The 27,410-nt window shown below is 45.0% G+C and overlaps 1 protein-coding gene across 2 annotated transcripts; it reads left to right on the forward strand.

Annotated features, from left to right (window-relative positions):
* The first annotated feature begins 11,133 nt into the window (after positions 1 to 11,133).
* LOC308192743 (b(0,+)-type amino acid transporter 1-like) lies at positions 11,134 to 24,727 on the forward strand. Of its 2 annotated transcripts, none has more exons than XM_080586645.1 (7): positions 11,134 to 11,202; positions 12,416 to 13,500; positions 14,785 to 14,918; positions 18,727 to 18,856; positions 20,438 to 20,562; positions 20,959 to 21,046; positions 22,971 to 24,727. In XM_080586645.1, the coding sequence occupies exons 2-7, from the start codon at positions 12,757 to 12,759 to the stop codon at positions 23,202 to 23,204; spliced, it is 1,455 nt and encodes a 484-aa protein (XP_080442771.1). In that variant the 5' UTR covers positions 11,134 to 11,202; positions 12,416 to 12,756; the 3' UTR covers positions 23,205 to 24,727. The 2 variants fall into 2 exon arrangements, with proteins under 2 accessions (XP_080442771.1, XP_080442772.1); XM_080586646.1 differs by lacking the exon at positions 11,134 to 11,202 and having other exon boundaries at positions 11,919 to 12,588; positions 12,750 to 13,500.
* The last annotated feature ends 2,683 nt before the right edge of the window (positions 24,728 to 27,410 follow it).

A 27,410-nucleotide genomic window follows, 5' to 3' on the forward strand; every position in this document is an offset into this window, starting at 1 on the left:
CGTGGCACTTCAAAATACAGCTTTTGTCAGGAAATGTGCTATTTTGTCTTCTTAGCAGTTCCTAAAGGAGCCCCGCTGGGGAATACTCCATTTCAGGAAGCGGCACGCGGATGCCATCCACAGTCGAACCGTCAGGGATCGCGTTATCGGTTACGCGGAGCACGGCCGCCCGTAGGCAGAAGGAGGCCTGGTCCGTGGTCCCAGGGCTAATTCTGGGTGCTACAGGACAAGAAGAAGAGAGCTGGGGTGCAGGAACACCACACGTGTCTGCTGCCGCTCGCTGCAGCCCTTTGGGGACGAGGTGTCTGTGACCACTAACTGCGTTCTTAAAAATAGGGGTGTATTGAGGGACAAAACTCGCTGTTTTCACTGTTTATAGATGTGATTAAAAGCACAAAAGCTCCCAGCTCCCCATAGAGCTGGAAGCGTTTTCCCAAGAAATGAAGATGATTTCTTCAGCTTAATCCTAGTCAGCTAAGTAGCCAGACGTCTGATGCTGCTAATCCCTGTGATCCCCAGCGTCCTGTCCCACTGCCACCTCCGGGCTCTCCAGGGGGGCTGCAGGGCCAGAAAGCCAGATCCCCTGCTTGCTTGAGGAGAGAAGGCCTCCAAGTTACAGCCCCCAATTCACAACCTTCCCTTCATGTGGGCAGGCTGGGACTGAAGAAACCCCATTAACGGTTCTTGCCATCCCAAAGTTACAACAGCAGCTGGTCTATGTTATGCCAGCTCTACAGCGCAGACACTTTTGAAGACCCAGTTTGTCCGGGATAATTCTGATCGGCGTCAAACTGTGCTTGTATAAAGCATTAAGTGTTCGGGAAGAATTCAACGTATATACGGTAAGCACAAGCTTGAAGAACTTCTACATCGAGCTGCTCCTCAGTTCTGGAAAACCCCAACTGATCAAGAAAGAAACAGAAAAATGCTCAAGTGCGATCAGTTCGGGATTTGTTCTGAGAAATATGATCACTGTTATTTTCTGAAGTGTTTTTCTAATAAAGAAATACCACAACCACATACATTGCAGTTTAACAACATCTCTAAGGTTTATGGCTCACACACACACAAAAAAAAGTTCAAGAAAAGTCTTCCTCTCTCACCTTTCTTCTGAGAAGAAACTTCAAAAGTACTTAATACTTTAGATATGTTAACTTGGTGTCACTCCCTTACAAAATGCTTTTCTTAGCTTTTTTTTTTTATTATTTTTTTTTTAAAGGAGGTATTAACAGCTGACTGGGCTCTGCTTACACTCCAAATGTTTCTGATAAACTAAACTAACACAGTTTTGCTTTTTTTTTTTTTTTCCTGTGAATAATCATCGTCAGTGAAAAACACTAACCAGATGTACAGCCTACAGTTTAGAAAAATACACAGGGACGTGGAAAACTGGGATAATGTTGCCTTCCTCCACAGTATACCTGTGCAACCATGGGCAAGTCAATTAATCGAAGAGCACTGACTCAAAATGAAAGCTGCAGTCCTAACCATCCCCACTCAGCTAGTGTCTAATCCTGAAGATGTCTATGTTTTCTAAAGCCACATACTTCAGGACGTACAACTCTCCACATGAACAAAATTCCTCTTGCTGTGCCAGGACATCCACGTCTGCCAGCAGTTCTGACAGACCGGGCTGTTAGATCTTGTGTGGCAGCAAATAATTAACCTGAATTAATTAAAACAGAGGTATTTCTCCATGGAAATTAAACAACTTGATACGATAGACCTTCTCAAAGCATCTCCAGAAAAGAAGCACGTTCCTAAGGAAGGCTGCAGTCAGTTAAACCAGTATGAACCCCTTTACACTTCCAGGACTAGGGAGCACCCAGCTTTGCTTCCTTTCCTTAAGCCCCACAGGTCTGATTTCCTTACAGAGCATCCTGAACATCACCAGACTACTTCGGCTGTCCTCTGCTGCAGCTCGGTCACGGTGCAGAGAAGAATTCCAGTTCCTTCGTCTCAGATCTTCTTGCTGGCCTTGCAGTCTAACTACCACGCTACTGCCTGTGAGGAGCAGTCATAAAAGGGTGAGCCTGGCTCGGCTCTCTGAAATAAGAGCCACAGTTAACTAACTACCTACCGCCTTCACAGGGAAGCACAGCACTGCAGATCTGAGGCGATTAGAGCTATCTGTCCACATTCCAGAGCAGGGCCCTGGAGTGGTGGTATATACCCTCAGCACATCCCTCGTTACCTACATCTCTGAGATATGCTGACCCAGATGTATGCTTTGTGCATCCACAGGAGCAGATCCTGTTCTGAAGTTATTAATTGTCCCACACGCTGCATAGTACATCTGGGCAACTAATGCACAGTCCTGGATTCCACTTTGTCAACAGACATACAATTTGTTAATTAAAAAACCACCACCACCACCAACAACAAAACGAAAGGAATTCTGAAATACTACATTCACCAGACACACTGCTAAATGCATGGCTATAGGAATCAGTTGGCACTTCATGTTTTAGGCCACCTGTGACTGTGATACTTAGGAGTGTTTACTGAGATAAGAACTCTAGCCCAGTGCACCCAAAGTCCCCTTTGGCCAGCCTGTCCCTGGGGCCTCAGAGAGCTCTGCTTGCACGCTGCAGGCTCTTCATACAGAGGGACTTTCCCACCCGCGCATCCTTTTGCCACACCATTGCTCCACAAGCACAGCTGTTCCCCGCCATAGCCATTCACCATGCTAACTCGGGGCTGACTCTTCAGTCCAGTTGCTTTTGCTGATGCTGTTGCCTTAATTCCTACAAACTTCACAGCCTGCTCCTGTCTCAGTCCTCTCTCTTCTGACAGAGAAACATTTGGGCCCATGTATGCAACTGCCTAATTTTAGTGGTTAAAGCTACACATTTTAAAACCCTTTTCCATGTGTGTATGGGGTGAAGAACTCTTCCGAGTTACCTTAGCATCCTCAAATTCCCCATTTAACAACATAAAAACCGTTACAAAAAGGCCTTCCTTTAGTATGATTCCTGTAAACCATTCGCCAGCAGCCACGCTACCAGCGTGCTGAAGGCCAATTCCACTATATTGCTCAAAATTGTTCATTGGTTTCCCCTGTCCATCTATTCTTTTGTGGGTTTTTTATTTTTGGACAAGCTAGCAATTGGCATAAGGTACTAAGTACAAATGAGAATGCTTCAGTTTAGAACCAACAGAAGATTCAAAGCTGAATTTTAATAATTTTTGTCACTGATCCAATTTTTGGGCTTCCTCATTACTATGCTGTTGTTTCCAAATGTAGGGAGGCTGAATTGCCCTTCAGTTAGATGGTCATTGCTTCTGTAAACGTTATCATCTTTTCCAGAGGAGCTGTTCTGCAAGAGGTTTAAAGGAAATGCATGAAGGAGGTATCGCTGAATGGCGTGCGCAGCCCTGCGGTACGTCTCCCTGAACTTGTTACAAGAAAGAGGTATCTTTTGTGGAAGCGCTTTGCCAAGTAAGTCTATGCTAGAATCACAGAGAAGGTGTCAGCTGAGCACTTGTTTCACCAGTAAGACAGCTTTTCTCCCTGACTCATTCACCTCCTGGTAATTGGCTGAGGTATAAACAAGGTTCATAAACATACCTCAGAGTCACAACAACCAGAGTCGGTCATTGTAACTGAACAAGAGTGACTAATGACGTTACTTCGTGTACATGAATGTGAATAGCTGCGGAGTGGCAAAGCCAGAGATAACGCCAGCTGTTTTTTAGATTCATATTCACCTCATTCGCAACAGAGTGGCTATCAGTGCTTATCTCCAGAAAAAAGCCTGCGTGTCTCAACAGAATTATGTTTTTCTTTCCATTGGAGAAATAAGTTCCAGAAACCCTTCATGCTGAATGCAGACCATGGCTCTGAGAACTGAGGATCCTGTATTTTACTCTGTACAAAGAATGACGCCTCAAAGATAAGCATTAAATTGATTCTCAGTCATTTCATATATCAAGCGGTAATAAGTAAACACTCTAATTTCTGACAGAAGGGAAAGAAGTTCAAAGAACTATCCCAGGCAATGGAAGTAATCACACGAGCTCTGAATAAAAGATAATATTTTCTTTTGTGCAATTAGAAGAGGAGGAAGATAGTTTAGACATACCAGAACAAGGGAGAGTGGGAAGAACATGGGATTTTTTTTTTTTCTGCTAAGGAAAACCATTCTAAGAATCCTAACAGCACATCCGTAAATTGTAATGTTGTTGCATGAAGTTTCAGTAACTTAAATGAACTCAAAGTTCTCTGAATCCTTACAGATCAGGAGCCATAGTGCAGAGGATAAACTTGAACAAAGATCTGCGACAGTACTGTGTGCTACTAACACTTGTCTCTTCTCAGGTTCATCAATACCTCATATACCTATTGCTGCATCCAATACTGATCCTCCTGACCTCAGCAGGTTCTTCTTATAGGGATCAAAAGAACTAGCTCTGCACCAAGGGGACTTTGCTTAAGGTAGCCTTGGACATCAGTGATCATCCTCGCACTTGTGTTGTAATTACTATATTTTACTACAACACATCCTTACACTTGTGTTGTAATTTACTGTATTTTTTCTTTTATCTTTAATGATACTTGAAGCTCCCCAGAATTTCCTGTTCTTACTGTGTCAAGAGGGCTGACCAAAAGCAACAGAATATGTCTACATGGCTGAACACATCATCTGAATACCAAAACGCAGCACAGCCATATCGACTCAGAGCTGGTAAAGGCCACCCTTCTGGCTTGCCATTTTCCTGTGGGGGCACACCCACGAGCCCTCCTTGGCACATAAAGAACGCAAAGCATATTCTATGCCAAATGTGCCTTCGGAGCAACAAGGCATCGCACAATGAATACACAACGCCAGAGAGGGATTCAGGAAGGAAAATACTAGCTTGCTTCCTGCACATAAACAAAATGGTCGAGCACTGTAATACTGAAAAGTAGGTGTCAAAGTTATGCATGCATTGCATAAAGTATTGCATAAACAGTGCCAGTGTACTCGTACATATGTGGGCTTACCTTTAACTACATCTGCAGGTTTTACAGACTTTTGAAGTACCTCTTCTGTTTCCAACGCATTCCTCTTCCTAGGCAGTTAGTTAAACAGAGCCAAACAGAAAAGCCATCGCGACGATATAAGCTCTCCCTCCCTTGCAGTACAGGACCCCTGTCTTCACCTAATCTCCTATCTGGGCCCAACAGCCGCTCCTGCACCCGCACCCCCCAGCGCAGGGGTGGGGGCCCGAGAGCCAGCCGTGTCTGTGGCAGAAAATGGAAAAGGCGGGGCGAGAAGGAAGAGCAGCACTTTGTTTTTCTGCAGGAACCGCTCGGGGAAGAACCCACCACCCACCCAGCTATGCCCTTGCTGTTCCTGTACCACTGGGGGCAAAGAGCTTTGCAAGTGGGAAGCAGAGATTAGCTGTTCAAAGGGGAATAATCAATTCCCTTTCCCCTGGCACAGGAAAAGTAGGCACCGGCCCACACCCCACGGCCCGAGGCTTGCTTTGCCTACTGGCTTTAGCTGGCTCCAGACGGAAATCCAGTTCAGCTGGAAAACTTCTTCTTCCCTCCTAATACATCCTGTTAGTGGACTGCAAAACAGGAACTTTATGTGTATAAATGAGAGTCCCTTTCCACTCATTTTAGCTAAGGGCTAAAAACTGGAAGACATCTGTAGATTCACCCAATTGCATTCAAGAGAACAGCATTACTTAACAGGGATTCTTGGACATCATCGTTATGTCACGAATTTATCAGCTGACTGCATCACTGACAAGGGCAATTAGGAAGCTATGATCTAGGACCAGAAAGAATCCTGCAAGCCTTTAAGCACAGTCCTTTTCATCATACAATCTCGAATGAAAATACCAAATGGAATTATAACCTGGTAGGATATTTTTTTCCCCTCTCCCACACACACTTCCCCTGTAAGGCCCACAAAAAGATGTGTAATTCATTTCATCCTTTTATTCGTATCTATTTATAACTTCAACCAAAGCTACAGATGGGAGTAATTACAATCTCAACACATCACTTTCTTCCCAAGATCATTAGTTTTTCTATTGGTAACGCCATGAAAGACGAGCCATTAACTGCAAAATACATGTTCCAACTTCATAAAGGACCAGCCAGAGATAGATAGAGAAGAGCATCATAACCTATGTGGCTTTTCCAGGCAAACATTATTTTTTTTCCTTGACATTTGGCAGAGTCAAGGCAAGGTTATAATTAAATAGACTGTTAAAATTAAACGCCTGTGCTGGCTTTTTAAAAAGCTAGGCAGTAACCAGCATGGAGATGGGATGAGCCCCCTTGTCCCTGACTAAGCTTATCCTAGGATGAGATCGACTTCGCAGTGCTCCGAGCATGGCCAGGAGCCCATGGCACAGCCCATACCCACTCCACAAATGAAATGCTTGGAGCATGCGTGGGCAAAGCCTGACCTCGTGCTGTGCCCGACGCGGCGCTGAAACACATCCCACCCCAGAGGCGGGGAAGAACAGTGGAAGGCAGATCTGCCCCACATGCGGATGGCAGTGTGAGGCAGGGATAAGACGACCCAGCCCTGCCCTGCACTCGCACGGTGACCAAAAGAAGGCAAACAGGCAGAGGGGCAGCCCACGAAACTTCCATGAGCTGCTGCAGGCCATGTTACTCTGTTTTTCTTCCGTGGTGTGGTTCTCTAAGTGTCTTTCTCCGTCCCCATGCAGGCCCTTTGCTCTGCTGCACCACCAGAGCTGGATGCAAGAAGAAGAGCGGCAGACGGGTGAGCAGCTCTTCAGGCACTTGGGCTGTTGGGAGGAAGATGCTGTCACAGCAGCGATGGCAAAGGGAGCAGCCTTCAGGCCCCCAGCTGCACCCCCCAGCCACAACACTGCAGCTGCACAGGGCGGAAAGGAGCAGGCACAAAGTGCAGAAGTGGCTCTTTCAATGGGTGTAAAACACAGCGTTGTAATTCATTTAACAAACGGCACCTCAGCTGGTCCTCTGTCCTGTTTTCTAACAGCCAGTATAACCACGAATGTCACTTACAGGACAGGGGTTCATTAAAAAATTGGTGGTTTTTCAGTCAAGTCTTGAAGTCTTCGAGTTATATACATCCAGTCGCTTTGTCCCCTTTTCATCTAAGAAAAATTGGAATGATTTTGACCAGTAATATTATGATGTTTTAAAAAAGAATTGTACAGACAACACTGTTTTATTATAGAGTGATACCTAACATAGTGAACATGAAGTTATAGATTAAGCTCTAAGCATGCGTTGTAAAAGTTTGTTTTAAAAATAATAAACCATTTAGTATCGGTTAAAGTACAATTATACATCTGTTCATAAATTCAGGAGAGGATTTAAGTGATTAAACAGAATTTCCAAGTTGAAAATACAGCCGTGTTTTAATTCTATTTTTTTTAATCTTCCTTAGCAGAAAGTTTTCAGTGAAAATGTTGATTTGTATCCTGGTATTTAGAAAGACTGCACTCATTTGATAATGAGTCTGCAAAACAGACTTCATATAGCACAAGATAATCTGATTTTGAATTAAACTTAATAAATAAAAATAATTAATTCCAAGATTTGAAAGGAATCCTTAAGAGTGCAGACAGGTGCGAAGAGATTATTAAGGCAAATTTAAAGCAATGCTAGGAAGAGAAAAAGAAAATAGGACATGTTTGGAACACTGTATATTTACGCATATATACACTATTTGTGCATATGGATATATAAAATCAGGAAATATGGATGTGGACAGGAATGAAGGAAAAAAATGAATATAGTATTCCTTTCCTGGGATGTATCAAAATGTAGCAACAACACATGGTGTAATAACTGCAAGGCCAAGGCAGGGAGTTCTGGAGCCAGCATAAGTCTAAGACTGTTGTTTTCTGATAGTTTTGGTTTTGTTTTGTTTTGTTTTGTTTTGTTTTGTTGAAATCACTACTCCACCAGCCTGGGGGATGAGCACTTACACAGATATTCTCCTGTTTCCCTCCATGGGTTTCTTGGGATTGTCTCTGCTTGTATTGGTTTCTGATGTTTGCAGGGTCCACTGGTAAAAATGCAATCTTTATTTGCCTGTTTACCTTCAGAATGCTACTCTAAGCATATTAGAAGCAGAATTATCTTTTCTAATTTCATTATAAACCTTTCTAATGAAATTGTCTATTTTTATTTGATATTTGTTTAAACTTCAAGTCACTACTCTTGACCTTTGCAAGCAGCGGCAGGATCAGTACTGATAAAAGCGGTAATTATTTTCTTTTCAGCTATGGTTCTGGTTTTGTGTCACTCCATTACTATTTTCTGTAACATTTCTTTTAATTAAGTGTATTTCCATGAAACACTGAGGAGTGGGGCTATTACTGCCCTGTGTCCAGCTCCATCGGGCAGCACAGAGAAGGTACAGTACGACAGGAGTAACTCCCTCCTGAACACAGTAGGATAACCGAACAAAATATTTACTATCTGATTGGCAAAATGTGGGATACCAACTACCTCTTCATGCAGAAAATCAGCGAAACTAAAGGAAATCTTTCAAAGTTTAATAGCTGCAGACCCAGAACGTGCTGAGCCCTTACTGAGCAGCAGCAGCAGCCTCGAGCTCACCTTTCGGAGGCCCCAGCTGGAGGCTGCCTGCAGACCCGGCCGGAAGAACTAATTCAGTTTATGGTAAGTTCTTATTTTTGAGATTCCCTCCTAATCCCCAGGGCTCAGATATGCTATTGTAACATCACAGGGCAAGGCAGTTACTGTCCAAACTTACACAAGCTCAGTGTTAGTGATTATTGTGGTTGTGAAGCCCAGGGCTGCCACGCATTTCTATTTTTTTCATCCCACTCCCAGTAGCCCAGGCTGTTTGCTTTTGCCAGCTGCAGCTCACACACATTGGCGTTTTTAGAATCACAACCAGAGTTTATTTGCTGACCCCTGGGGGGATAACCAAGCCCTGCTGGCCCCTGGGTCAGACAGTCCTGGCGAGTCCAGACCAACTCCAGTGGGGTGAGGCTGGCTGGGGTCTCAGCTCCAGGAGGCAGTGGGGAGGCAGGGGATCAGAGTCCACACTCTAGGGCACCCCTTCTCCAGGCAGACATCTCTAAATGAGTCCTCTTTTCCTTCTGCTATTTTCATGCAGGGCACCTGGGACATGTTTTCCTTCTGCCCCCATTTTTTCTTCTGGGCGCAAGACCTATTTCAGAGCTCCACTTTCCTAGCCTTTACTCCCTCCCTCTTTCCAAGCAGGCATCTCTAGTTATATTGCAAGTACAGATACCACGATCTGCCCGCAAATACAGCTCAAAGCCTGCATTGTGGAGGTGAGGGTATCCTTCTTGGATTCAAGGCTTCCCGTGTTCTCAAGTAGAGAAGGCCATCGGACCCACATCTGATGTCCTGGATGAGTTCTCTAACTGTTAGCTCATCTCACACAACTTGTTTTGTTTGTTTGTTTGTTTGCTTGCTTGTTTGTTTTCTAAAGAAGAAAATCTTGATCCTTGCACTTTTTAAAATTTATTTATTTTTTTGGTGGGTATAAAGGTGCCTGCCTGAGAAGGAACTTACAGGCTATGGCTTTGGCCACTCCATCCTCAGACTGTGGGTTATTTTTACTTCCCATTCTGAGATTTATAACTCTTTCCCAAGCACAGTACAGGGAAGCCAAACCTATAGCTGTGTTCCAAATACTACTCCTGGGGCCTAAAATTAAATATTGCGAAATAGTTGCCCACATGTTTTGTCTAGATCTTACTACTGACATTGGCCTTTACCTTAAATTAGCTTCCTCTAGTCCTTGTAGCTATTGCTGGGATAAAAATAGCCCTAATGACATTGTGGAGAACTTTCATCCACGAATCCAGTATGCTGTCTATTTGTGCTACATTAATTTTTAAGAACTAATATTTATTGTAGGATTCCTTTTTAATCTATAATGCAAGATATAAAAAACTAATGTAGAGTGAGCCATATTTTACTGGACAGAGCTGCTTTATTGTTCAGAGACCAGTAGATGGCAACCACCCATCGCAATGTCAAAGGTACATGAAAAGTGAGAGTTGCTTGGGTAGCAGATTTATTGCACAACAGCTTGAAGAACAAAGTTTTGCTACTCCCCAGAAGGGGAAAGCAGTATTTTATTTTCACTCCTGATCATACACTTTTTTTTTTTTTTTGAAGTGGAGTGGTGAGGTGCACTTTTATATAGCCAGCTTTGACAAATGCATTGATAATTGTGCCAATCCATTTGGCTAAAATATCTTATGGCTACTCCACGCTGCTGATACCTGCCAAAAAATGAACGAAGTCAATGGAAAAAAAATCCAGAGAAGTCAGACTGTCTCAGCTTCAGCAGGAATAGCCTCAGGTTCTTATCATGATTAATTAGATTCATTATTACCTTAGGTAGCAGCAGTTAGAACTGAGTAACAATGATCTTGGGATTAGAAATAGATTCCCTTTAGGAACTGACTGAGGCTATTGACATACCAATTAATTAATCCGTGTTATCTGAGTGGTCTTACAGAAATTTTGACACAATCAAGTTTGAAGAAATTCTGTTTCTACAGCATTAGATTAGAAATCCTTTATTTGTACAAGCAAGAACTGCAAAGGTTTGAAAAGCTCCTCTCAGCTCCTTCACAGAGCTTTACATTTCTACTTCAGAAAAGATCCTTCATTAAAACAGGAGAACAGTTATTGAAATAGTTCTGTAACATGACCAGAAGGGTGCTTAGCTACCAGTAGTCACAATAAGTTTTCTTTCAGCATTGATTTAGCCATGTTTTGTGAATACATTTTCAGATTGGATCAATATACGTAATATATGTATGGATGCACACAGAAGTAGAGTGTCTACTGTGCAGAAGAAAAAATCAGGCCTTTAGACCTCTGAAGGATTTCACTGTCACCTAATTTTAAAAAGAATATGCTACAGATAGCTAAACCAGCTAACAAGACAAGCACTCTCACTTAGTAGCAGTAAAACAAAATATTCTGCCAAATGTGCCTGCTTTCAAGTTTTCCAGCACTTTGCAAACCATTAACTTGAAAGGCATTAATTTGCATCCTTGCAGTACAAGGTGCATACATTTATTCTCAGAACTCACATCTTTACTGGAGAGACTTAAAAAACTTATTTGATACAGATAAAGTAACTTTTCATTTTTGTTAAAGCTACAGTGTGATCAGCTGTGAATTTTTATAAGTGACTTTGAAATTATGACTATCAAAATGGGATCCATTTCCTGGTGAGTACTAGTGAGTTGGTATTAGGAATAATATCTAGCAAAAAGATAAACTTTTTTCATGATTTTCTTTGTCTGATAATAAGATTTATACTGAAAACCTACTTTTTAATGAGATTTTCTTTTTTTTTCTTTTTTCTTTTTTTATCTTTGAAGAAATTAAAACCTGAAGCCTGATGCTAAAATTTATTCTACCTTATTTGCTTTAGCATGAGAAATCGTATGAATCATATACCTTGTTTTTCTTACGGGTGCATGAGTTTTGTTAAGAGTCCAAGAGTTATCCGTAGAAAACTGCAAAGCTAAGAAGATTATTTCATGAAAATAAAAGCAGAGAAAGAGAAATCTAAATGATTTAGAAGAGAAGGAAATTTTAGACAAACAATAAAAATACTTCTCTATTTATATTCATGCTGTTTTTAGCTGGAATGGTTGAGGACAGATAGTTTTAAAGATTCAAGGTCTGCTGTGTCTATGAAGGGCTGAGGAAGGTCTTGCCCCTTCTTTCTGGCATCTATCACAACAGCGGTCTGAACGAGACCACCAGGGACAGTAAGTCTCCTTCTTTATGGTTGCAGTCAGGAAAGTTTACTCCATGTCCAAAGGAATCCATATGGACGTTCCCTTCTGCTCAATGCTTCGCACATATAACAGATCACAAAACACATCCTCATGCGTTGTAACAATCTTCAGATTTCTAGCAGAACCTTCCCCAAAGTCAAAAAACTTATGTTAGGTAAAAAGTTGCCAGTGGCATTGCCAAACGGTTGCGCTTCGACATTTCTCTTGAGCGTGCAATGAAATGTGTATATGATGAGCGGCGACAAAATCCTCTGATGATCATGGTCTGGTAAGAGTCTGCATACCTCATGGACACTGGCAAAAAGGGCCCATAAAAATTCATTTGTTGCCTCTTCACTCTTCCCCTGTGTCTTCTGAAATTTGGAAAAGCCAGAACTGCCCCAGGTACTCTGCAAGAAAGCAGTGTCTGGATTGTTGCTAGCAGAACACTTCTGCGTCTTTGATTAAGACACTGGAAAGGTTCCTCGTTGAGCGGAGCCACAGCGTGCTGGGTGGCAGGCTTGTTAGGGTCACGTTATAGTGGGGAATGAAAATATGATTCAGCACTGAAGGAGGTGCTTGAGCATTGACTTTGAAACGAAGAATAAAGTACAGATTTGCAATGGGATTTTGCTTATCTTATATTTTGCTTCAGGTGCCATTTGAAGCATAACTTAAAGGAGAGGCAATCAGGGACACAGTCCGGTGAGGTGCTGCGTGATCCTGAGGTGGTGCCGAATGCTCTCCATTCCCATTGCTTGTAATGACAGCCAAAGATCATCAGACTTGGCCGCATCTGAACCATCATAAATTAGCGAGATAAGACGGGTAATGAAAGAATGCAAAACAGGGAAAGCGAGTTTGTATTTCTTGACAGTGTTCTGTGTGACTCTTGTAATTATTAACCTAACCCTAAAAGCCTGAGGTAGTTCTTACTCAAATGACTCAGTCTTATTCCACACTTTCTCTGAGGAAACATCTCCCAACAGGTCCATAATGAGGAAAAGGAAGACAACACATTCACCTCATTCACCCGCAGATCCGAGTGAAGGAAGGGAGAAATTGAGACTGAAGCAAGAGGTCGGCCTGATTAGCGGGGTGTCATTAATTGCAGGCACCATGATAGGCTCGGGGATCTTTATGTCCCCCGAGTGGGTGCTACATCACATGGGGAGCCCTGCCAGCAGCCTGCTTATCTGGGCAGCGTGCGGTGTCCTGGCCACGTTCGGGGCCTTGTCTTACGCTGAGCTTGGAACCATAATTAAAGAGTCTGGAGGCGAATATATTTACATCCTGAGGATTTTCGGTTCTTTTCCTGCTTTCCTTTTCGCCTACACTTCTGTCATCCTGGTGAGGCCAGCTGGTTTGGCGGCTGTCTGCCTGAGCTTTGCTGAGTACGCCGTTGCGCCCTTCTACCCGGGCTGCTCGTCTCCGCAGGTTGTCGTCAAATGTGCAGCTGCCGCCTGCATCCTGGTTTTAACTATCATCAACTGCCTCAACGTGAGGCTGGCGACGTCTATCATGAACGTTTTTACAGCTGCCAAACTCCTGGCTTTGTTAGTGATCGTGGTGGGCGGGCTGGCGCTGCTGGCCAAGGGACAAACTCAGAGTTTTCAGAATGCTTTTCAAAACACGACTGCGGGGATCGGGACGGTCGGGGTGGCGTTTTATCAGGGACTCTGGTCCTACGATGGCTGGAACAACCTGAACTATGTAACCGAGGAACTGAAGAAGCCTGAGGTGAGCGAGCTGGGTTTTACTTGCTTGGTGCTGCTGCTAATGTGTTTGTTGCTGTCCATTAGCGTGTTAAGAGGGGTAATCAAGGGATTAGAGCTCAAGGAAAGACTGCTGAGCTTCCCTCCTGTTTTTTGTTGTTGTTGTTCTGGGGCAAGACACCTATGGATGTGTCTGGAAAGGTTACAGGGACAGTAAAAATGAGTGTTTAAGCAATTTAACATCCTACCCACAAGAAAGCACTGCCTAAGTAGCTGGGAAAAAAAAAGCTAATAGGCAGTTGAATATCTTGGGGATGAGCTTTTGTCTTAGAGTTCAGAGGACAGCACTCTGGACACCTAGACTTATGCAAAAAAAGCACTGCAGCCTCTCTTCTGCTAAAATTCATAAAGGTTTCTTAACACCAAGTATTCCGAAAAAAGATTTGATCTATAATGTGTCATTCAAAACCCACTTCTTACTCCTTGTTGCTTGGAGGGGAACTTTAGAGAAAGTCGAGCCTCACTGGAGAGGGAATCTAAGTCTGTGAACAACCCGTGTCTTCAAATATCTGCGTTTTGGGCATTGTTCTGTCTGTGGTATAGGCAGCGAAGTAGCTCACTCACATTTCACAGCAGCCCTCTCTGTGCCACAGAGATCACAGATCAGACACTACAGCAGCGTTGACCCTCTTTTAGAAAGAGCTGTGTGAGTGCAGCAGGTATAGACCGTGCTTGTGCAGAGCACATGATATTACAGATTAAATGAAAATATGCAGTTGAATATTAATCTAAATGGCAGCAAAGATCCCAGAGTCACGTGGCACTTGCTCCCAAAGGACTGTGTGCACTGATACTGAGACCTTGGCAGGGTGGAAGCCACAGCATAAGGAATTGCCATATCTTGTCCTACAGTGAGAATAGGGAATGCAAAAATTGATATTTCAGGTTTTTCAGGTTTTTAGACATACAAATTTGCTTTGTGATCACCTTGCTAGGTTCTCTTTTCCAGTGCTTTCGTCTGCATAAAGCAGTGTTTGCTGATTTTTGTGAGCCTTAAAATGGTCTGTGGAGTTCCAAGATAATATCCTATCATTAAGAAAAACAAAATTCCTTCCTAGAGCAAATTTTCCGTGTGCTGCCCAGCTTTGATTTAGCCCTTAGAGTTGTTAAATATGACGCAACACCCACTTCAGTGGGATGTTCATGGGAAGATGTATCACATCAAGAGCCGTAACACGCCAACAACAAATAAATTGATATTAAAACAACCAAGAAGCTTCTTCTAACACTGTTGTCACCCCTTTTCCAGGTGACCCTTCCCAGAGCCGTGATGATTGCTATTCCCTTGGTTACCTGCCTGTACTTGATGGTAAACGTGAGTTACTTTGCAGCCATGACTCCGTCTGAACTGCTGACCTCGGGAGCTGTGGCTGTCACCTGGGGGTGAGCTCTGCTTCTGGTAACAAAGCAGCCAAAGCAGTCTAACAAAACATGGGTTTTCCCCTGAGTTTCAGGAGATTTAGGTGCTGTTCCCAGTGGGAATGGAAGCAGACAAGGAAGCATGCTGACATGCGGCTCCCTGTCACCTTCAGAGCAGCAGGTAGCCTTCCCTGACCAAAGACCAAGCGGACCAGCCCCGTCTGGCCCATGGTCTCCGAGGTCTGCCAAGACGCGGTGTTCTGCAGAGCACCTCTTGCTCCCCATCCCCACTCATTTACACTGGGAAACTGTGGCTCCCCTCCAGCCCATGCTTTTCCCTGTGGCGAGTGGCTGTAAAGAAAGGGTGAAGAGCACACCAGGAGCATCTCCCCCGAAACAGTGAGGATGCAGTAAGGGTATTATGGTGGTTTCACCCTGATGGGCAGCCAAGTTCCACCACACCGCTCTCCCACTTCCCCTCCTCAAAGGAACAGGGAGAAAAAATATGGTGAAGAAAAAGCTCATGGGTTGAGATAAGGACAGGGAGATCACCAAACAGTTATTATCACAGGCAAAACATACTCAGCATAGGGAGATTAATGTCATTTATTGTCTATTACTAGCAGACTAGAGCACTGAGAAACTGAAAGCAAACTAAAACAACCTTCCCCCCAAACCACCTTCTCCCTCCTCCCCCTGAGCAGTGCAGGGGAACAGGGAATGGGGGCTGTGGTCAGCCCCTGACGCTTCGTCTCCACCGCTCCTTCAGTGGTCCCTCTCTGCCCCTGCTCCCCGTGGGGTCCCTCCCACGGGATGCCGTCCTTCCCGAACTGAGCCTGCGGGGGCTGCCCACAGGCAGCAGCTCTTCAAGAACTGCTCCCACACGGCTCCGTACCACGGGGTCCATCCCCCAGGAGCAAACTGCTCCAGCACGGGGCCCCCACGGGCGGCAGCTCCCCCCAGACCCCCTGCTCCTGCGGGGGCTCCTCTCCACGGGCTGCAGCTCCGGCCCGGGGCCTGCTCCTGCGGGGGCTCTCCAAGGGCCGCAGCCTCCTCCAGGCCACATCCACCTGCTCCACCGGGGGCTCCTCCACGGGCTGCAGCGTGGAGATCTGCTCCGTGTGGGACCCATGGGCTGCAGGGGGACAGCCTGCTCCACCAGGGGCCTCTCCACAGGCCGCAGGGGAACTGCTGCTGCGTGCCTGGAGCACCTCCTGCCCTCCTTCTGCACTGACCTTGGGGGTTGCAGGGCTGGTTCTCTCACACTTTCTCACTCCTCTCTCCCAGCTGCAGTTGCACAGTTTTGTTGTTGTTTGTTGTTGTTGTTTTTCCTTTCTTCCATCTGCTCTCCCAAAGGCCCAACCAGTGTCGCTCCCTGGCTTGGCTCTGGCCAGCAGCGGGTCCCTTTGGAGCCGTCTGGAGCTGGCTCTGATCTGACATGGGGCAGCTGCTGGGCTCTGCTCAGAGAGGCCACCCCTGCAGCCCCCCCGCTACCAAACCCTTGCCATGTACGCTCAGTACAAGTGAATATCCAGGCCTGGGGACTGGGAAATGTCCCACATTTTAAGCATTTCCAGAAGAGTGGAGAGAACAATGTGCTGCCCCACCAAAGTAGCAGCAGTGGTTTGGGAGAGACACAAAAGCCAACTGGGTTAATCCTCTCCACTCAGCACCTGGAAATTAGACCAGACCAGAGTGTGTTGGTTCAATTTCCCCATCTGCTTAGAAATTGTTTGCACCTTCCATCAACCTGAAGTGTTTAGTGATGTAGAATAGGCTCTGTGTGCAACAAGGATTTTAGGATAGGAAGGAAAGGACTGTCATGAGAAATGTAGGCAGCAGTGACTTTGAGCCATCTGATATTCCCGCCAGAATATCCAAACTCAGTCTAAATATTTCCAAGGACACAGAATCTATGATATCTATAAATGAGTCTGGCAGAAACGATGACACATTATATCCAGAGATGATATAGCTGCTCATCCTCTTCCTAAAAAGTCAGCAGTGGCTTTGCCGCAGTTGTGCATTTCGCAAGATCTCCAGTTTGAAGATCTGAACGAGCTCTTGTGTTCTCTAACAGCCTTTCATGTCGTTATAAGCAGGAGCTTTTAAAGGCCTAGTGCTTTGTTTGAACAGGTTACAAAGCCTTACTAAGCCGCAGTGTCATGAACTTTGTCTGCACTTCCTTTCCCATCATTCCTGATTAACAACTTATTTGTGAGCTTCCTCCTTTTTAACACCTCTCGTTTTCCTGCCTGATTAACCTTTTCACCCCAAGAGCACAATTCAGGAAGAAACTTTGAACTAGCAACTGGAAAGCTGGGCACTCAGAAGCCTGGGGGACAGGTGAATAGCCACTGGCTAAGGAGGGTGTAATGTTTGTGGTTCATGAGCAAGAGGGGCAGCTATTCAGGCCATTAAGGAAGGAGAGGAGGAGCATAAAGAAGCCAGAGGAGGGCACTTTACATTTAAATGCATTTATTCTCCATGTAGTGAGGAAATTGCTAGATCGAAACATTGTTTAGAGGTGAGAAGTGCAGCCAGAAAATGGGCTCACAAAACTCTCCCCAACATGTCTTTGGTGCCAGTGATTTAACAGATCTCAGTTCACTTATATGAAGTTGTTCACGGGAGCCCCCGTAGTTCATTTTGAGAGCCCAAGCAGCGGAACACTAATCTCAGAAGTGCAAAATACCCAATTGCTAAATATTTTATTACAAATTTTGTGATATAAGTTGTATTCCCCTGAGATCTTGAGGTTATGGAGTCTTGCGATTATGTGAGATGCCCAGATTCCATCATTTTGAAAAAAGGAAATTTTTAGTTCTCTATGACAAGTAACTTAATAACTTGAATCCCAAAGGCCCATAACCCAGATATTAAATTTATATATTATGTTTTTGAAATTATTATGGTACATAAGCTGCTGCCATAATGTTGGAAAGCCCAGCTCTTGATTTTTGAACATTTGGGATTGGTGATATTAAAAAATGCTACATAAGGCTTAAAGTCACACAATTCAGATGGAAATCTGTCCTAAAAAAAAAAAAAAAAAGAAAGAAAAACACTTTCAAACTTTGGATTTTTGCCAATTTGATGAAGACTGTGTTTGTGTGTTTGTACATGTATGTGATAATTACCCCAAACCACCAGCACTTATTACTCAATTAATATTCTTCGTGCTGCTTCATTCCTAAAGACAGGCTTCACTTCTAGGTGAGAAAATTACATATCCTCGAAATATTTGTAGCCCTGCTACTTCTTCTGTTCTGAAGAAAGCAAAGTGCAAATGTCTGAGCATGTTCTAAAACCAAACTTCTGAAATTCAAACTATTGCTTTGGTTCTAACCTGGTTCACAGAACAGAAATAAGTGCATGTGAGATTAAAGGGTTAAATTCTTATGCCAGTTGGGGAAGGGGTTATAATGCAGGATATTTTTTCAGCTCTGGTGGTAATGGTGTTTCTGCATTTTCCATTCTAATATTGTTAGCGCTAAAAGCATTTATCCTCAGGATTCACACCACAGCAAGCGTACACACAAAGAGTGAGTTTTGTGTGTTGTGACAGCTTTGGACACCATTGCAATGTAGACTGATTTAGGTGTATATACACCAGGCAGGAAGCAAAGCTGCCTTTTCTGGATGAGACGAACAACTAAATATTATGGGAATGGAGAGAAGGCTTTAAATCATTAGAAAGACTTTAGGGAAAAAAAATTAAAAAAAAACTTTCAGTGAAAATAATGGAGAGAAGAAACCTGTCTGGTTCTAGGATGAGTATCCAGTACACCTGTATGCTGGATGTTATGATGTGAATTGTTTCCCACCTCAGGGACAAAGTCCTGGGCCGCTGGGCATGGCTCATCTCCCTGTCAGTGGCACTGTCTACGTTTGGCTCATCGAACGGCACGTTCTTTAGCGGAGGCCGCGTGTGCTACATTGCTGCGAGGGAAGGCCATATGGTAAGGACCAAAAAAGGGGGTCTGGTTTGCTTTGAGCAACTCTTATCTTCTTGTGACACTAAATCAGAAAGGAAAACACCGCATGCATTCAACTGGTAGAGCAATAGCTCTTCAGTGCTTTATTTATCGCTCAAAGACATTCTGCCCCATCCTTTTGTAGTATAGCATATACTACATATACATATACTCCTGACTTTCTTCTCCAGTCACATAAGTTCAGAAAGCTTCTGTGGAAAGACACATGGCTTACATCTAGCTTGGATTTTAAGACCAGCTTTGAAGCAAACAACTGTGGTACTGCTCTCCAGGTAATACTGAGCTCACCAGCTTGTCCCAGGGGTGTTCCAGGCTTCCCCTGGGGTGGTCCAGTTCAGTTACAGCAAAGGATATCTCTGTCACTCAAGCTTCGTAGCAATTGCAAGGTGACACTGATCCTTGAATCTTCCCTAGCTGGGGTTTTTAATTAGTCTCATTAGGTGGGGCCAAATCCAGACAAAAGAGCAGACTTCAGCGGCCTGCCAGTCCCTGTGGCAGCTGGCTGGGACTTCCCCGGTCCCTCTGGTAGCCAGCCCGCCCCTGGCTCCCAAACCACTTCACGTGCCCACCAGCTAACCTGCCTCGATCGTCACCATCGATCACACACTCGTGTGATCACCCACACTCAGTCTGGTTGCTGGCACGGCGGACATGTAGGCCTCAGCCTCCAGGCCCCCCGCACTACACCTGCGTCTTGGCTCCGCTTCGCCCTGTCAGAGCTTGAGCTGAGCTGCCTCGAGGCATGCTGTGCCCTCCATTTCTGCTCAGGGGCAAAGGATACCAGTCTGCATCAGCTCCACTCCTTTGCACAGGAGGGAATCTTTTACAGATATGAATGACTGGGGTGGTGGCTTCTCTCACCGGTGACAGTGTCTGCTGCATCGTGGCAAGCTTTCTGCCAGGCAGTTCACAAAACTGTGGATATGAATGTGACCATACCAACCAACCATCCCTCTTGCCCCATTTCTCTGAGCTTTAGCGGAAGTACTTGGATATATTTTGGTTGAAAATTAAAATAAAACAAGAAACCTTTCCATTAAACTTTCCCAATGAAGAAAGAAATAAAGAGGCTAGTAATCCTCTCCACGTTCTGGAGCAAATCCTGGTTTGCTTTACGGTTGGCTGCATGTATGTATTGGGAATAGTTTCCTCATTTTCCAGTCAGCCCAGGACAAGTCCCAGACCAAGGTGACGGGGGGCAGATGAGCAGGGCCATGCGCAAGGCCAGGCCACTTTCCTGGTGGTGATCAGGAAAGCCCCGGGTTGACTCAGCCTTCATCTGTCACGCTGGTAGCTTGAAAACCTCATCGTGTTTGCCTGAACTGAAGCCAATCTGATAGGAAATCAGCGAGACACGATAAAAATATCCTTGAGGGGGGTCCGTGTTTACATTCCTTGGAGCCGAATGGCTTTTATATCACGGTGCTCACTTGATGATTAAGAGTGGGTCCGGCTGCAGGCAGAAACCCCCCCAGCTGCCGAGGGGATGGGTACGTGTCTGCGCGAACGTGACGTGACCACTCGCTGTTGTGCTTTGGCTTGCAGCCAGACATTCTGTCCATGGCTCACGTGCGATGCCTCACGCCCTCCCCTGCCCTGCTGTTTACATCCGCTATGTCTTTGGTAATGATAATGTCAGGAAACTTCACCAGCATCGTGAACTTTTTCAGGTAAGCGCAGCGTTTCTGTTTGCATCCCTTGTGGCCCCGGTTCTTGGCATTGTTTTGGAAGCTTATTTGTTTATTATTTTTTTCAACCCGGGCTACTGCCTTCTGACCGATATCGGGGAGGGAAGCAGGGAAAAGGGCTTAAGAACCAGCATCTTTGCAATGCATGAATGCTTCTGTCACTACAGATTTAACTGGATGTGATTCATCCTCATATTGAAATGAATCTGCAATATTCGGGTCATTCTAAAGTTCTCATTGTTTGTGCTGGAAAGGAAATGAATGCAAGAACTACTACATTTATATCAATATTCTCCTTTTTAATTGGAGATAGGGACACTTGGGATATGCAAGGCACGACTGACATTGCTGTATGATCTCATCCCATTTTTTTTCCAGCTTTATAGCATGGTTTTTCTATGGCATGACTATTTCTGGCCTCCTGTATTTAAAAATCAAGAAACCAGAACTGCCAAGATCTTATAAGGTGAAGTAATAATGTGAACCCCCCCCCAACCCTTTTCCTTGATTGTCTGAATGAAAGAGACAGCATTATGAGGAAAGGAAGAGCACTGGGGTTAGTTGTCTTTGGATTTAATGTGGTTGTCCTTCCTTTTTTAATTTCACATTTTGTCTCAGAAAAGTCTACACAGGGCGAGGTAGTGTGAGCGTGCAGGCATAAGTCAGGTCTGAATTCTCCGTCTTGGTAAGCTAATAACGCATCGCCCTCTCACTGTGGAAAATATATCTACCATATCCTCTTCTTTCCTTCAAAATTTAAGAGAAAAATTTAGGATGATTCTGATCAGCAACACAAACACCTGGTTACACTAGGAGAGCTCAGGGACACTCCTCAGAGGGTAGCCCAGGTGTGAGAGCCTGGCCGAAGAGAGAAAACTCAGCCAGAATGCCCCGAGTCCTTTGTCATGGCTGGGGGACGGGTTTGCTCTCCTCAAACCAGCTTAGTGGAAGGAAATCAGGAGTTACCTGCTGGAAGGAAATCAGGAGTTACCTGCTTTATCTCTGGTGCCGTGAGCGAGTTGAGTTGCAGGGCCTCCTTTGCGACTGAGGGAAATACTTCTGCAGGAAAGATCCCGGGAACAGGAGGCTCAAGAGACTGTGAGGGTGGGACAGCGGCTTTACCCTGGGACAAGCCGAATGAGCACCCTCATTTTCGTGGGGTTCCTCTAGGTGATAGATGACAGGCTGACACTGCCAGGCTGCATGAAGCAATAGTGAGCGTCCTGCAGGGCTTAGCATGACGAAGAGCAGTGCTCCGTTAGGCCTTCTTGTCACCCGCTCCTGTGGCTCTGTCCTGCGACTCGGACGCGGGGTGAGGACGTCCACCCGACCTGTTGGCTGAAAGGGCTTCAAGCAGATGAAGTTCTGTTTCTGCAGGAACGTTTTGTGTGCTGTATAAAACTCCCAGCACCCTCCAGGCCAGTCCCCTGAGGGTGCAAGTCTTCTGCAGCCTTTGGCTCGATGGCCTGGCTCTTTCCTCAACTGGAAGCAGCTCAGGTCTGAAGGTCCCAGTTCAGCTGGCAACTTACGGCTGATGTTCTGCAGAATCTGTATGTCTGCTGCAGGTTTTTGTCTAAGGAGGAAGATTTCCCTTGGTTTGAAGACAGTCAGATTAACTAGCAATTTGCCCAAAGTGTTAGGACACTGAGGGAGGAGAGTGGGGCATCCCACTAGCAGGTGAAGCCAACAAACAGGTCTTCTCCATGCTCCTGCAGCTAACCACAAGCAACATTTTCTTTGTTTTGTTTCAGTGCCTTTGGGTTGGACAAAAGGCACAAAAGTAAAAAAATGGAAAATCCCAGCTTGGAAGTTCAGTTTTTCACTTTGTGAAATCATTTTGTCGTGTGAATTCACTAGCCTTTGAGGGAGGAAGGCTTCAAATTTAGATGCTTTATGACCAGACTTAGAGAAATAGCCTCTGAGGTTGCTTGTCCACCTGTCTGTGAATGTATGAAAAAAACCTTTTGCCCAAGGGTGCTAAGACTCAATTATGTGAGTTTTGCTCATTGCTGTGCAAAAGGCACAAAAAAAAATGTTTTGTGTAAAAAAAAAAAAAGGCTTTGTATACAGCTCAGGTTTGGGATACAAACCTGAGTAGTATGGGGAGCAAGAGCAGACCTGGCACTAACAAAGCAGTTTGCATCTTCAGTTCTGGGAGGTCAGGGAAGACAAGGGGTTAGGGTATGTGGTGGTGGTGTAGCTCTTGCAGCCCTGCAACCAGCTTAGAATGGAGTGGGCTGGGAAACAGGATGCCTGGATTAATTGGGATTTCTGGATAATACCTCAGGCTGCAGCAGAATTTCAGCTAAAAAGCCTTCTGCACAAGTTTCAGGGTTGTCCAGACCCACAAGGATTACATGAGTCTTTACTCTGATGTTTTGCTTTCACAGGTCCCAATTATCATCCCCATAATTGTGCTGATGGCAGCCGTGTACCTGGTGTTAGCTCCCATCATCGACCAACCCCAGATTGAGTTCCTCTACATCGTTCTGTTCATTTTCAGCGGCGTCATTCTTTATTTCCCCCTGGTGCGCTTCAAGTGCCACCCCCGCTTCTTACAGCGAGTCACTTTACATCTCCAGTTGTTCCTGGAAGTCGCTCCGACTGCTAGGGATGCAAACTGAGATAATGTCCTCCTGGCGTATGGCTGCCTGTCCCTCCTGCTTTATTCCAACACCGTGGTTTCCAAGGCTCAGGAATTAGTCTCCTGTGAGAGAGAATGAACAGAATGCAAGTGTCACCAAAATGTTTAGTTGAGAGGGTCTAGACCCATGACTCCTCACATTTCCTTAACATTTTGAGCACATATTTTCCCCATTTTCATCTCTCCCTTGACAGATTACATTCAGATTCCAAAGGCATACATTTTTTAGTTTTCCATCCTGAGAAGAGCTGTCCATCCTGAGCAGATCTAAATCTTAGCTCTTATATTTTAAGGCAACAGGCAACAGAAGACTGACAATGAAATATTATTGCTATAGCAGGCTGTGAGCCTAAGCCATTCCTGGCAATGCCTTTAATTATTTCCACCTAGCTCTGCCCACTGTGCCGCCAGGGCTTCTCAAATTCTAACCCACTTCTAACACACTGCAGTCACTGTAGTTTCCCATTATCCTGAGTCTCAACCCTTTTCCTCTTGTTATAGGGGCAAGAGAAACATTATATGCTGTTTTCTTTCCGTTTGCCCAGATTGTTTCTGGATGGGGCCTGTCCTGTCATAGACTAAAAAGGTGTTAGTCCCTAAAATGTCTCGTTGTGTCTCAAAATTACAAATGTTGCTCAGGTCAACTTTTTGTCAGCGTTTGCTCTGCAGACCCGTACTGAGCACTGCGTTCCTGGAACAGGGTCACTTGATCCTCCAGGCCTCCTCCAGCCCATCCCAGAGCTGTGTATCTGATTACAATCTCATTCTGCAACGCCACACCTCCTGTTCCTCTGATACCAGCAGCTACAGAAATGCAACAGATAATGGATTCTGGCAGTTATTGTCTTTTTTGGAAACGATCTCTGTTTCTTTGACTTATTTATAGAGCCTACCACGTGGGGCTGTGCTTTCTTGAAGATCTACAGTCCATATGCAAAAAGAGGGAAGTTTAAGGTTCAGCGTGCACAATGTTTGTGTCTTTGGCCACCTATCATTGCATACCTAAGTAAAATCAGGCTTGGTCTTGTTCACACAGTTCTTGTGGAACAGGAGTTATTGCCCCTGCTTGATATTGTGGATGTGTAGTATACTACAGAAGGTGAGCGGATCAAAGGATGGATCATGCCTTGCTCGAAGTCACACAGGAAATGTGTGGAAAATATGGCTGTTTCTCCCAAAGTCCAGTCAAGTGTCTTATCTTTAGCCCATCCTTTCTGTGCACCAGTGACATATGAATAATAATAAAGAACCCAGATAGGCTGAGCACTTTCAATGAGTAGCCTTTATATATTACTGCTTCGTACATAGATGAAAGGGAGCTGAAAAGCTGCAAGTATCACATTTTGCACCAACTTTCTTTTCTGTAGATAACATTGTAATGAAGTGTTCTTTTTATTTATGTTGCCTAGGGTTTACAAGCACAGGTGCTTATAATGCCAAAAGAAGAGGCTGAAAGCTCAGAGAATGGCAAGATGATTACAATAAAATGGACATTAAAATGAAGTGAGTTGACGTGGTTGTTTCTGTTTTTCATCCAAGAAGAATAATTCTGTAGAATTTTTGCTGCATGAACATAAACAATCAGCATCAAGCTCATCTCTCCTTGGATGGGAGGTTTAACTACATGCGTGGGTGCTTGTATGTGCGTATACTCATTTTTCAAAATGATTGCTTATTTATTTCAACCCTTTCTCATGCAAATCAGGGTTTCTCTTTCCTTCATCAGATATTTTTAATAGAAGTGGCAGGGAGAGGCAGCGCATCCTTGCTGCTCATTACTACAGCACGTAACAAACGGGACGGCAGGCAGAGCTCTGTAGCTGCTGTGTGTGCAGGTCATGATGTGAGACCACGTTGGCCCCGTCTGCCCAAGAGCTCCAGATCCCTGTGACCTCTGCTTAGCCCCTTCCTTCACAGGCCCTGAGGAGCAGGAATGTCAGCAGTGCCCCCAGTGTAATCATCAAATCTTCACTCCACCTCGAGAGGGTGCAAAAAAATCCTCCTCTGACGATTTTCTGGTAAGCGCTGCTCATGTGCCCAGGTTCAAGTGGTTGTCATCGTTTGGTTGAGGAGAAATTTCCCCTTTGGTGATAGAGCAGAATCTGCAAAGATTTTCATTTTCCTCTGTTGCAGGTACACAGTTAACCTGGTTGAATTAACTGGATTTATCTTATCAGCTCACTGCCTGTGCAGAAGGTTTGGTGTCCAGTCCCTCCTGCTCTTTCCTGGGATATGGGGAGTAACCAAGGCCTCACTGGAGCCCCCAACAGTGCTAACTTGCTCTCTAGGTCATCTTTAGGGCTTTTAGCATCTTTAGCATCTTTAGAGCTCTTTGCTGTCCCCTCTCCAGTTTCTCCACCTACATTTTGAACTTGGAAGAGGTCAGAAAATGGGATGCAACATCCCAGTGTCGAATCTATGGTGATACTATTGTCCCTTGATCTGTGTTTCTCCTCCCGTAGCACACTGTGGGTGACCCTGGCTTTTTTCAGCCAGTCACTTCCCAGCTGCTGGTGCTTAGGGACATGGTTTAGTGGGTGACATCGGTAGTAGGGTGATGGTTGGACCAGATGGTCTTGGAGGTCTTTTCCAACCTTGAGGATTCTGTGGTTCTATGATTCTATGATACATGGGGTTGTTCCACCCCAGATGCAATGCTCATGCGTCTCATTGCTCAACTGCAGGAGGTATCTACTGGCTTCATCCTCAAGCGTCTCCATGTCCCTGTGGACTCGAGCTCCACCATTTGGTGTGCCAGCCAGTCCCTCCAATCTAGCACCATCCACAACTTGCTGAGCCCAAGAAGACAGTGAACAACACGGGCTCCAGGTTCAACTCTTGCATCACCAGCTGCTGCCCAGAAGTCAAGATAATCTAGCCTTAGCCCTTATTTTATACAGTCGATGCCAGTATTAGAAACTTTGGATGGGCTCTGGTACATCTCCCCAACAGGATGAGTCAGTTTACGGTTTAGTGGGAGCTCAATCTTGCGCTTTCTTGACTAGCTAGCTGACTATCATCAGGGTCTTCGTATATGTGACTCATTCCTCTTGAAGGAATGATTTCTGCTAAAAAAGGATTCAGATCCACAGTCGTGCAATAAATGGGTGGTCTTAGCTTTGTGAACTAGCAGCGAAACTAACGGGTAGCACAGCAGCCCGTCTGTTTTTGGTATCAAGCTACCATGTTAGATTTGTCCTTTGTAGCAGTGAACCCTACGGCTTGAGTGTCTGACAGATAAACGATCATCTTTTTCTTCTAAAGGTTAGTCATTAATTCTTACTGTTTAATTTCATGGACTGTGCCCTGGCTTACATACAGTGAGGCAACGGCGGAGCTGAGAAAAGGGAAAATGAGAAGTAGATGGAAAGAGCATTCTTGTATGCACGAGTCTTGGCTTGTATGTCTGAACTGCCTACATAAAAAACAGATGTGGACAACACCTAAGCAACAAAGACGCATGCCTGGAAGTTCAGAAATGCCAGAATAAAGGTTATTGGTTCAGCAGGAGTTCCTTTCCTTTCTGTTTTTGCATTCTGGCCTATCAATTAGAGCATAATGTAATTTTTCCATGTCACCTCTGTGTCCCTAACAAGTAGAGCAACAGTCCAGTATTTTGCCTGGTCCTGTTGTTCGGTCTGTGGTTGTCATACTTCATTGTCCATCCACGATTCTTCTGAAGCAACAGCTCCAAAACAAGCCAGATTTTCAGCAGGAGGTGTGAGCTTGGGCAGAAGAAGGCATCAGCCCAGTCCCATTGCTCCTGATTTAAGGATCAGAAATGGCCCTTAAAAATCCCCCACAGCCTTCTCCAGCTTCCCAATGGGACCTCTCAAGCCGCTCTGCCCCAGCACCAAGCCTTCCTGCTCCTCCTGCCCAGCGCCTGCCTGCTTCTCCTCTCTCATTTTGTTTTTAGTTTGCTTTGTGCAAAAACATCTTTCCTCAGATTTGCAATGCAAAAGACCCCTGCAGGCGACTCCGAAATGCTTTTCTCAGGAGGAGACCCGAGGTGGGGCTGACGCAGGGGTCGGGCGGTTGCAGAGCTGCGGGGATGAAGGTTCCCCACGGCACACAAGAGGGTGATGAGGAGGGAGGTGGGCAGCGTGTTCATTGCACAGCCTCAGGTTAAAACCTCGACGTCCTTAGGTTCTGCTTTGGGACGGTGCGGAGCTGCAGAGCCCAAGCT

This window comes from Anser brachyrhynchus (assembly GCF_964034855.1).
Source record: "Anser brachyrhynchus genome assembly, chromosome: 3".
Taxonomy (NCBI): Eukaryota; Metazoa; Chordata; class Aves; order Anseriformes; family Anatidae; genus Anser; species Anser brachyrhynchus.

Coding starts and splice junctions, on each gene's coding strand:
- LOC308192743 (XM_080586645.1), top strand. CDS start 12,757: ATGAGGAAAAGGAAGACAACACATTCACCTCATTCACCCGCAGATCCG. Junction 20,563..20,958: donor AGCATCGTGAACTTTTTCAG/GTAAGCGCAGCG, acceptor TTTTTTTTCCAG/CTTTATAGCATGGTTTTTCT. Junction 21,047..22,970: donor AACTGCCAAGATCTTATAAG/GTGAAGTAATAA, acceptor TTGCTTTCACAG/GTCCCAATTATCATCCCCAT.